Source organism: Rattus norvegicus, chromosome X (assembly GCF_036323735.1).
Source record: "Rattus norvegicus strain BN/NHsdMcwi chromosome X, GRCr8, whole genome shotgun sequence".
Classification (NCBI taxonomy): Eukaryota; Metazoa; Chordata; class Mammalia; order Rodentia; family Muridae; genus Rattus; species Rattus norvegicus.
Genome location: NC_086039.1, coordinates 62,813,937 through 62,826,214, shown reverse-complemented (window position 1 = coordinate 62,826,214; position 12,278 = coordinate 62,813,937). Strand labels below are relative to the sequence as shown.

Genomic DNA, 12,278 nt, shown 5'->3' with positions numbered 1-12,278 from the left:
TAAAAAAATTACAAGCCAAAGAAAGATGTGTCTAATAGTTCCATTTAGTTTGGATTAGAAAGTAGAGACTAGGAAACCAATGAGGAAGTTTCTGCAGTATTTAGAACATGGGCAAATAAAATCTGTGATGTCTGATCTTTTGAAATAGTAATCAAGTAATATTAGTTGATATGTTAAGGGTTGGTTTGTTTTTGGCTAAAGTAGAAAAAGGAGAATTAAGGTCATTGGGATGTCTTATAAGATCCCAAGGGAGTAGGATAAAGTGGGTCCTTAGGAAGTTCTGTATTCAGGATCCAAAAATCTGTTGGTAAGCCACCTCTTCCTGCTTTATCTATTTTCTCAGGACATTAAATTGATTGTTTTTGTTTGTTTGTAAACTTTATTTTACTGGTCTAAGCCAGAGTGGGAAAATGACCTTCCTCAGTTCCGTGTTAGCGGCCTAGACTGAGAGATGCAGGCGGGCAGAGAGTGGAAGAAAGGGCTACATGAAAGGAGCAGATAACTGATTTCTGCTCACAGTTTTAGGTTTTTGGGGGTAGAAATTTTATTTTATTGGGCTAAAGTGGACTTAACTGTTTTTTTAAACCATTTCATAGCTAGTGCTAATCACTTTTGGCCAAAATAGTTAAATACACTGTGAAAATTGTATGTGCATAAATCAGGAGGTTAAGAAAGGTGCTTCTACAGTTGTGTTTACTATAATTATGTACTTTGTGATTCTATGATTATTCAATATAGTGTTTGAAACACTGCATAAGTTTAGAGAAGTAATGAAAAAACTTTTGTGCAGAAATTTTCCATGACAGAATGCATTTAGTTGAACCTTTAAAAAGTCAGTTGCTGCTGAGCAGTGGTCACTTATCCCTTTAATCTCAGCACTAGAAAGGTAGAGCAAGTGGATCTCTGAGTTCAAGGCTGGCCTGATCTACAGAGTGCGTTCCAGGATAACCAGAGCTACATAAATAACAACAACAACGAAACAAAAAAGTAGTTAAGTAATCCTGTGAGAGGATGATGTCACTTAGTCAGATGATAGTGCTAGGGTTCTGAAAATACTCTTTATCTTGGTTCTAGGTGGTGCTAAAGGCTTTGGGGGAAGGGGAGGGAAACACATAAAATCCTGTTAAGTAGCCCAGTTTGGCCTTGGATATTTAGGAATCCTCCTGAATTCTGGGATGAAGGTTTTCCGTATATGTGAACATTTACCAATATGTGTTTATTTAGATCTGGAGCAGTGACTCAGTAAAGATTATTGATTATTTTTTCTTTTTTTTTTTTTTTCGGAGCTGGGGACCGAACCCAGGGCCTTGCGCTTCCTAGGTACCACTGAGCTAAATCCCCAGCCCCGATTATTTTTTCAAGACAGGGTTTCTTTAATTAGCCCTGACTATCTTAGAACTCAACTTTGTAGACCAGGCTGGCCTCGAATGCAGAAATCTGCCTACCTCTGCCTGCAGAGCACTAGGTTTAAAGTACCATCACTATCTAGCCCTGAATTTATTTTTTATTTTATTTATTTAAGATAGGGCCTCACTGGACATGGTCTTATCATATAGCTGAGACTGATTTGGAACCCTCTGTGTAGCCCATATTGGTCTTGAACTTGTGAGTCTCCTGCCTCGCCTCCTGAATACCATGATTATAGGTGTGTACTTGGCATGTGTCTCAATTTATAATGAGCCTGGATAAAGGTGACCCTCTAGATTTATATGTTTATGTCAGATGTTCATCTGTTGTATAACTTGAGTCCTTCAGAAATGAAAATGTGACATTAAAAAAGGATACTAAAATTAATACTGGTGTCTCTTGATTTAGGTGTTCTGGCTGATGAGAATTTAAAGGCCATGGATGAAGATGGACTTGAATTACAACCACAAGCACCAAACTCATTTTTTGATGCAACAGGTATAGTGACTTGGATTGCTGCTGTACTTTTCATCTGCCAAACTGGGAGGTTGTTATGGCTCATTGCTAAACTCTCACATCGTTAGTTATGTTTGGATTTCAGAATCTACAAATAAAAAAATGAGCACATTATCATCCCTTTCTTAAAAATTGGGCCTTTTCATAAGGAGCTTTAATATTCTTGTCAGTATAAGTTGAGTATCCTTAATCTGAAAATCCCAAATGCTCCAAAACCCCAAACTTAAGAGTACTGCCATGACAACACAAGTCGTGTCATGGGTTAAGTAAAGGTACATGCATATGAACAAGCATTGTAGAAAATGACCCCTGGGCTATTTATGTAAAGCGTGTATGAAAGAAATAAATTTTACATTTCTACTCGGATCTCTACCAATGATACATTGTGTATGTATGACTATTTTAAAAGGTGAAAAGTCTGCTATGCTAAGCACCCCTGTTCTCAAGCATTTTGTTTTAGTTTTTTGAGATAGTCTCTAAAATCCAGGTTGAGCCTTGAATTCTTTATCCTTCTACCTTAGCCTCCTGAGTTCTAAGACTGCAGGTGTGTGCCACTTTCCCAGCCTGGCCTGGTCTCAAGAGCAAACTGTCTCTTGGACAACAGTAATATCAGCCTCTTAGTGTTTCTTTAGTTACTATCTTCTTGCTCAGTTATCCACTGAATTCTGTTCTTTGTCCCTTTGAAAAAATATTCCTTGACTACATCCACACCACTGTCACATAGTCTCTTGTGTTGTTCTTAGTTGACAGTGACATTTATTCCTTACCCTGAATTTATTTAATCCATCCCACTAGTCAGAATACATACCACAACTGTAGATTATATGATCTACGTGCTTTCTATCACCCAACCGGTAAAGTACAAACCAAGGTCTTCCACATCCAGACACTGGCCCACTTTCACAGCCTTCTCATAGGTTCCCTCAAAGACTCTTCCTTCAGGAAGACAGTTTTGCTTCACTACCCAGGGTACAGAAGGGGAATTTATAACATTGAAGTGGGTACAACTGAGTTGTCTTTATTAGAAAATTAACTAATTTTTCATTGGTTTCTCAATGATCAGGTTGTAATATATTAAATAACAAGTTGATCAGAAGGTTAAATATTTAATAAGGGAGGATATCATTTTTCATAGAATAATCATTCAAGTTTGGTGATTTCCTTTTGATAATGATAACTACATAGTTTATTAGAACATGAAGCATAATTATTGTTTTTGGAAGAGAAACTGAGGAAAATAAAGTGTGTATTTGCTCTTACTTGTGACAAGGAAACCTAGCTAATGCCCTGAGTGGTAGAGTGAAAGACTGTTTCATTGTGGTCCTGATTAACACTTAAGCAAACTCTTTGCAAGTCACTAAATCTGTCAGGGCCTCCGTTTCTATGTCATGATAATAATGAAACGTCTCATTACGTTTTTCAGAACATTTCCCATATACTCTGATTTGATGGTCACAATCTTGTGACGTATGCAGGGCACATACTATTCTCATTTCCCTGATGAGGCAATGGAAACTCAAGTTCAGTGACTTGCTCAAAGTCATAAAATTATTAAGTTTTGTCTAATCCTCATCTGTGAATTACATTTCTTGCTTGTTTGGTTGGTTTTGGTTTTTTGAGACAGGGTTTCTTTTTGTGTTCTAGGATAGTTTTGGCCACAGATCCACCTGCCTCTGCCTCTTGAGTGCTGGTAATAAAGGTGTGGGCCTCCTTTGCAGCCAGGCTAGTTTTGTTTGTTGATTTTTCTTGCTGTTTTGTTTTGTTATAGAGTGTTTGAGTAGGGATATAGTGATTGAATTAGGTACCTACTTGGATCTAACTTGTTCTGAAAACCAAACAGAAGCATTGATCTATTGAAGAGGTTGTTTTTGTTTGTTTTTTGAGACTTGTAAAACTTTCTTTGTTGTTCTCTGGACTGGCAGCCAAGATACTAGATTTGTTTTATTTTATTTTGTATTTCTCATAAAGATGTATAATTTGCTCCATTTGCAGCATTTGTTGCTAGCAATATTAATTGCACACCATATACTATGCAAGCGATGATCTTGGTTAAATCATTAATCTCTTTACATAACAATTGATTTTTATCTCCTATCACTCTTTCAACTAAGATGTACTCAAGTAGAGTTTCTTGTACTGTGAGGAGCTGCTTTGGGGAGTGAGGGCAGGGAAGCAGCTAGAAAGAATCCAGTGCTCTGGGGGTTGGGAATTTAGCTCAGTGGTAGAGCGCTTGCCTAGGAAGCGCAAGGCCCTGGGTTCGGGTTCGGTCCCCAGCTCTGAAAAAAAGAACCCAAAAAAAAGAATCCAGTGCTCTGCTGAAGTGGGGAGGTTCCTTCTGTTGCCACTTTCCTTTATCCCACTGTCTCCTGCAGAGACAGGCCAAACTTTCTGAGCCTTCTTTTTGTTTATGCCCTTGTCTTTTTTTTTTTTTGGTTCCCCCCCCACCCCACCCGGAGCTGGGGACCGAACCCAGGGCCTTGCGCTTCCTAGGTAAGCGCTTTACCACTGAGCTAAATCCCCAGCCCCTGCCCTTGTCTTTTTATGTCCCAGAATAGAAGTCAAATTCTAAAATTCTATAGTCCTAGGTAGAGGATGTTTGTGATACCAGAGCAAAAGAAGGAAGTGAAGGAGGAAAAAAAAGGAGTCATGGGAAAGATAGAAATAAGAAAAAATTAAGTTCAAGGAAGGAAGGTAGAACAAGGAGGAAAAATGCATGAAAAACACATATAATAAAGAAAACTGACCCATCTGCCTGCCACCTATAGGTACATTATTTTTTATAGCAATGCCTTAAGTAACTGAGTTTTAGCATGCCTAGAGTTTTACTGTCGAGAAAATTTTTCTTTGTCTCAACTGTATTATTATCATAGTTTTTCCTTACTTATTGATTTGGGATAGATACGTAAGAGTGTCCTAAAAAGTGTCTTTCTAATTTTATTTAAAAATAGGTTCAGGGGAATCTAAGAGAAAACTGAGAAGCTAACTGTAGTATCTTGGGAGAAATTGAATGATAATTTTGCTGGTTGGAATATTTATTTAGTGCTCAAATTCATGATTTTGTTTACTTACTGTCTTAGCTACTGTTTTGTTGCTGGGAAGAGACATCATGACCAAGGCAGCTCTTATAAGAGAAAGCATTTAAATTGGGGACTTACTGATAGTTACAGAGGTTCAGTCTGTTCTCATCATGGTGACAGGTATGGAAGTAGAACCAAGAGCTACATCCTGATCCGTAGGCAGAGACCTTTACATTTTGATCTACAGGCCAGAAGGTTAGGCAGGAGAGAGACACACACACATGTGCACACACGAGTGCACACTAGGCCTGGCACTTGGCATGGGCTTTTGAAACCTCAGAGACCACCCCTAGTGACACACACCCTCCAACAAGTCTACAACCTCTTAATCCTTATAATCTGTTCAAACACTTCCTGGTGACTAAACATTCAAATATATGAGCTTATAGAGGCCATTCTTATTCAAACTACCACACTTATTTATGAGTTCATTTATTTTTTAGGAGCTGGTGCTACACACATGGATGGAAATCAAATTGTTGTGGAAGTACAAGAAACGGTTTATGTGTCAGATGTTGTGGATTCAGACATAACCGTTCATAACTACGTTCCCGATGACCCAGACTCAGTTGTAATCCAAGATGTTATTGAGGATGTTGTTATAGAAGATGTCCAATGTACAGATATCATGGACGAAGCAGATGTGTCCGAAACAGTCATCATCCCTGAACAAGTCCTGGATTCAGATGTAACCGAAGAAGTTTCTTTAACGCATTGCACAGTTCCAGATGATGTTTTAGCTTCCGATATTACTTCAGCCTCAATATCTATGCCTGAACATGTCTTGACAAGTGAATCTATACATGTGTCTGACGTTAGTCACGTTGAACATGTGGTTCATGATAGTGTAGTAGAAGCAGAAATCGTCACAGATCCTCTGACCGCTGATGTTGTTTCGGAAGAAGTGCTGGTAGCAGACTGTGCCTCTGAAGCAGTCATAGATGCCAACGGGGTCCCTGTGAACCAGCAGGATGAAGACAAAGCCAACTGTGAGGACTACCTTATGATCTCTTGTAAGTCTGGGGTAGAGTGTTTCTCACAGGTACTTCTGAAGGCTCTTTATCTATCTTACTCCAGGGGTGAAACTTTCTTAACTAAATGTCCATCACACAAAGTGTATAAAGATACCTTGTCTAGGTGTGGTGGTGCACACCTTTAATCCATCACTTGGGAAGCAGAGGCAGGCAGATCTTTGAGTTTGAGGCCAGCCCGGCTTATATAGTGAATTCCAGGACAGCTAAAGCTACACATAGTGAGACCCTGTCTCAGACAAAACAACATGACCAAACCAGTCATATTCTTGTATGCTTATAGGTACAGGAAACAAACATGGTCAGAGAAAGCCTGAAGTATGAACTTATGTTCTTGAGTGTACATTAATACTTAATGTACTTCGTATGAAACGTATTGTTTATGGAACAGAATGGGAAAGAACATAGTACTGCAACATGATTTCAAGCATGATGGATTTATTAGAGCACTGAAGCAAACTAAGGTGTTTTGGGGACATACCTCCAAATGCTTTAAGTTGGCATCTGGGAGAATAGCTGTCTTCTTGGTGCTACTTTCAGATGTCAAGTTATCAAGTTCTAGGTTTGGTAGACTAGAGTTCTAACCCAGTATATATTCTTACTCCTTAAGGCACTAAACTCCCATAAATAAGGACTGGTAAATTATTTATAAACTTGCCTGGTTTTTATACATGAAATTGGTATGCCATATAAAGGAGTCCACCCGCATTTTATAGTAAACCATCTTTTTAAAGCTATTGAGATATTCTCACCCTGGAGTGGTGGTACATGTGTACCTGTAGTCTCAGCACTCAACAGGCTGAGGAAAGAGGACTTCTGTATGTTTGAAGTAAGCCTGGGCTACAAAATAAAATTCCATCTCAGTAAGTTATGATAGAACTTTTGAAACGAATGGTCTTTGTAAAAAGGAAACCTTCATTCTGCAAGTATTTATAGGACTTGTATGTGTTTACATTGTTGTAGGTGCTACAGTTATTGATAAGTCCTAAATAAATAAAGTACAGAAAGCCATTGATTCTAGGGGGAAAGGCTTATAATCTACTGTAGGAGGGAGCTGACAGAGTGATGTAGAGTTGTGACTGAATTCTTGTGGAGAGTGGAGTAGCCCACCTGGTTTACAAAGGGTTGGGGACGGTTAAAGGGATGGCTCATTGGATTAATGTTTGCCATTTAAGTGTGGGGAATGGAGTTTGGAGCCTCAGGACCATGTAAAATCCAGGCAAGCATAGTGGCCAACAGTGATCTTAGACAAGAGGCAAAGAAGCAGGTTCCTTAGGGGCAAGCTGGCTTGGTAGAGTAGTGGGAATGAATAAGCTCCAGGTTCAGCAAGACCCCTCCTCAGTAAAGTAGACAGCAATCAGAGGAACATACCTGATACCAACTTTGGGTCTCCACGTGCATGTGCATATCCATCTGCACGCACACACATGGCACAGACACATACACGCTCACATACATGCACTTATGTACATCACATGCATTATAAAAAAGGTAGCTATGTTTCTTTGTGTGCCTGTGTTTGTTCATGTGTGGTTTCTATCTTGGCCTTTCCTAGAAACTTAAGATGTGCTGACATCTCTGTGCTTTATTCCTTGTAATGAATTTTCAAAAATAGAATGACTGGGTTACAAGGTATACACATTTAGGACCAGTGAGATGGCTCAGCAGGCAAAAGTATTCGTGTGTTGCTGTATAATCCTGACGGTGAACTGAGTTTAGTCCCTGGAACCCACAGTGGAAGGAGAGAACTGAGTTCCCAAAATTTTCCTGTCTTCCACACGTGTGCTCCCTACACATAAATACACAGACATACATACAATAATAAAAATTTAAAAAAAATTATCCATACTTACAAGTTTGATTATATTACCTCAATGTTTTGTTTAAATAAGTTCTCCTGTGTTATGAGATTATTATTTTTTTATATTCTAACCAATACAAGGTAGTTTTCTGTTTAAGTTTTTGCTGATCTTCAAGGGAGTATGTGATGTGGCTTATTTCAATTTTAAATTTATTTTGTAAGATAATCCTTGTAGCAGTAGAGATTAAGAATACAAGAACAAGAGGCTGGGGATAAACAGTAGTTGAAGTGGTTCATGTATAAGAAAGAGTACTTCAAGTTGGGGAGTGGTAGTGTAGTTCTGTAATTCCAGCACTGAGGAAGATTGAGTTCCAGGGCCAGGAAGACCTCCTTTCTCAACAAAACAATATATCCCAAAGACCTTGATAGTAAAGAAGATCGAGGAGAGCTGAACTCGAGATTAGAAAAGAAAACGGATGAGATTTAGCCTCAGATGAGGTAGGTGGGACTGGTGGATGGAGAAAGATAATACAAAGGTAACTGGTTTTTAACCCTAAGATTTCTAGCTTGGAAGATTGGGTCATAATAATTATTCAAGAAAAGGGAGTAAGTTTGGTGAGTAAGAATGATTTAGGATTTGCTAAAAATATGAGGTGCTTCCTTGTTGGAGACAGTTTCCTGCTTGTTTTCTTGGCAGTTGAAAATATAAATTTGACATTTTGGAGAGAGGAGAAATGGGTGAGGTAACAGAAAGATAGGAAGTATCTCATGGAAGTGGTTGGTGGTTTCCAGAGAGTTCTTGCAGAAAAAGTATTAAAGTATGTAATGAAGTTACTATGGATTTGTGAGTGTGTGTGTGTGTGTGTGTGTGTGTGTGTGTGTGTGTGTGTGTGTGCGTGAGAGAGAGAGAGAGAGAGAGAGAGAGAGAGAGAGAGAGAGAGAGAGAGAGATGTGTGTGTAATGTTTATATTCATTCATTCATTCCTGGGTATCTACCTGAAGGAAGGACTTTTGAGTCAGTGTACCACAGAAACCTACAGGCAAAGTTTACTGCTACACCACAGTAGCTAAGAAATAAAACCAGCTAGATGTCCACCAGCAGATGAGTGGATTAAAAAAATGGTAGATACATAGTGATAGATACTCAGCTGAGAGAAAAGTAAAAGAATTGCGGGGAAATGTGTGGAACTAGAGATTATCTTGTTAAGAGAACTATGTCAGAGTCAGAGAAGTAACTACATGTTTTCTCTCATGCTGACATTACAGATTGAAGTTGTGTATGGAGTAGGTTGTAAGTCATAAAAGTAGAAAGGGAAAGGGCTGGAGAGATGGCTCAGTGGTTAAGAGCACTGGTTGCTCTTCCAGAGGTCCTGAGTTCAAATCCCAGCAACCACTTGGTGGCTCACAACCATCTGTAATGGGATCTGATGCCCTCTTCTGGCATGCAGGTGTACATGCAGACAGAGCACTCCTCAATAAAAAAGTAGAAAGGGACCGTGAGAAGGGAGGAAGAACTTTTTGTGTGCTGTTCTGAAGCTGAAACTGTTCAGAATGGACTTAAACTCAGAGATCTGCCTCTGCCTCTTAAGTGCCTGAATGAACCTCCACACTGACGGGGAGGAAGAACACCTTTTTAAAAAAAGATTTATGTGTATGAATGTTTTTTCCTACATGCATGCATATATGTGTAACACATGTCCATAGAAGTCAGAAGAAGGTATATTGGCTCAGATGATTGTGAGCCACTGTGTGGTTGCTGAGAATAGAACTTGGTTCTACTTTAAGAACATCCAGTGCTCTTCTCTTAACTGGTGACCCATCTTTCCGGCCCCAAGGAAGAATTCTTTAGGGAAGGGGAAAGGAGAGAAAAAACGGAATACATGTGACATGAATGCAGAAATGGGGGCTAGACTACTTGGTGAGAGGAAGGCAACTAGCAATAGTGGGTCATGAGGGAGTGGGGCGAGTAACAGTATTATACACATGTATTTCCATGCTATAAGGAAACCCATTAGTTTATGTGCTAACTGAAAACAAAGTGTCAGAATAGATCTTTTGGGTAAAATGATGTGGGCATTTGAAATTAGCTTAGGCTGCAAGGTGAGACGAGGTCTCATTAGAAGGAAGAGGAGAGGTGAAATGAAAATTGAAGGTTTGCAGGAGACAAGGTAACAGTCTTTTCAACCCTTTTGAGGGATACAGAGAATGCCTTAAATGTGTCGCCACTGAGAAGAAAGACTCTTGGTGGGCAATAAGGATGAATGGATAAAAATGGATTAGTTTCAATAAAACATGAGTGAATGGATAGGAGATAGAAGAATTGAACTACAATGGGTTGAGAAATCAGTGAAAATAATATAGGGGGAAACACTTTGTATAAGACATTATGGTTAGTCAAGGGACAGGAGGCTATAGTATGGCTTTTGCTGGTTAGCAAAATGGTGAATATATCTCAGACATGCTTATGGGTAGAGGGACAAACCAATGGACAGGGCCAGTTTGACAATAGAGAAAGGAAGGCAAATAGGTGGAATAAGATGTGCAAAGAGGAAGGGACTGGTGTTTAGGGTCACAGTAGATAGCTGTTAGTTGTGTCTTAGGCAGAGAGATAAAATGTTAGGAGGAATGAGAATCTTCTCTGAAGACAGAAGATTAGAGGAAATGTTTGAATGTCACATGTTTTCTCTGTGGAGGAGCATCATCTACTGTCTTAGGTTTTACTGCTGTAAGCAGACACATGACCAAGGCAACTCTTATAAGGACAGCATTTAATAGGGACTGCCTTACAGGTTCAGAGGTTCTGTCCATTTTCATCAAGGCAGGAACATGGCAGCACCTAGGCAGCTATGGTGCAGGAGGAGCTGAGAGTTCTACATCTTCGTCTGAAGGCTGCTAGAATCCTGACTTCCAGGCAGCTAGGAAGAGGGTCTTAAAGTCCACGCCCACAGTGACACACCTACTCCAACAAGGCCACACCTTCTAATAGTGCCGCTCCCTGGGCTGAGCATATATAAACCATCACATCTACCAATACAGAATAAGAAAAAGCACAAGGTTGGGTGGATAGCCAAAGGCTAGTGGTAAAAGGTTGATGGACATGGGCTAGTTTAAGAAGCTCAGATAAATGTCTAAGATGGATGGAAGTGAATTGAGCAGCCTGCTGAGGACTGAAGACTTAAGTTCATTAAGAAGATATCTTAGTACAAAAATAATGTTATTTTATTTAAAAAGTTTAGATTTATTTTTATTTTATGAGTATTTTGCCTGCGTGTACATATACCTATGCCAGGTGTGTGCTTGGTACCGGCTTCGGGTCAGAAGAAGGTATCAGTCTTCTGGAGCTGGGGCTATAGGTGACTGTTAGTATGCTGAGAGCTGAACATGAATTCTCTTGAGAGCAAGAAGTACTCTCTCCAGCCCCTTTATTTTAGCTTTTTTGTTTTGTTTTATTTTTTAAAGATTTTATTTATGTATGTGAGTACATTGAAGCTGTCTTCAGACACACCAGAAGAAGGTATTAGATCCCGGTTACAGATGGTTGTGAGCCACCATGTGGTTGCTGGGGCTTGAACTCAGGACCTCTGGAAGAGCAGTCAGTGCTCTTAACCCCTGAGCCATCTCTCCAGCCCTTATTTTAGTTTTAAAAATACATTTTATTTGTGTGTGTATGTGTGTGTGTGTGTGTGTGTGTGTGTGTGTGTGTGTGTGTGTGTGTGTGTGCGCGCGTGCCATGGCATCTGTGTAGAGGTCAGAGGACATCTTGTGGAAGTCTGTTCTTTTTTGTAAGAGTATCTTTTCAATTTTTTTTTTTTCGGAGCTGAGGACCAAACCCAGGGCCTTCCAGCGCTCTACCACTGAGCTAAATCCCCAACCCCGTAAGAGTATCTTTTATTTGGCTGGTTTATTTGTCATCTGGGAGGCTTACTGCTTCTGTCGGCTAACCTAGTCCTGAAAGCTCCTGGCCTCCATACATTATCTAGGCCTAGAATGTTTTCAGCCTCTGAGACTCACCCTTTCTAGTTCTTCCTGAGCTCTAGCTGGTTAGTCAACTCAGCTGTTGTGGCTCAAACTCCTTTCTAAGCTGATTCAGTCGGGCCTCCCTCTCTTGTCCTGAATGGCTCCAGTCAGCCTCATACTAACTTTAGCAGTATGTTCTAATCTTCTGGCTCTTCATGCTCTGGTTCGTTCCATTTTTTTACCTGTGTCTAGCTTGTTCTTTTTTCAGACTGTCTCTGTAAAACTCTCCAGTAAAACTGCCTCCCTCTTCCTCTCTGGCCTGCTCTACTCTTCAACTATTCTCCATGAACTCTACTGTATTCTCCGAACTATTCCTTCCTGTACTGTCCATCTCTCTCTTAAATAGCTTCTCTTTCCTTTCTCTTTTCTTGAGTGTGGGGCATATCCTATTCTGTCAAATCTTTCTCTGATTTGTAGCTTTTTCTGTCA

General features: G+C 39.8%; 1 protein-coding gene across 10 annotated transcripts in view; it reads left to right on the top strand.

Moving 5' to 3' along the window:
- Zfx (zinc finger protein X-linked) overlaps positions 1–12,278 on the top strand; it is a 48,586-nt gene that overhangs the window by 20,854 nt on the left and 15,454 nt on the right. For all 10 annotated transcript variants that reach the window (XM_063280179.1, XM_006257030.5, XM_039099945.2 and 7 more), the window contains 2 exons: positions 1,816–1,905; positions 5,444–6,013. In XM_063280179.1, coding sequence (XP_063136249.1) covers positions 1,845–1,905; positions 5,444–6,013 — 631 coding nt within the window. In that variant the 5' untranslated portion in view covers positions 1,816–1,844. The remainder of the gene's footprint in view (positions 1–1,815; positions 1,906–5,443; positions 6,014–12,278) is intronic.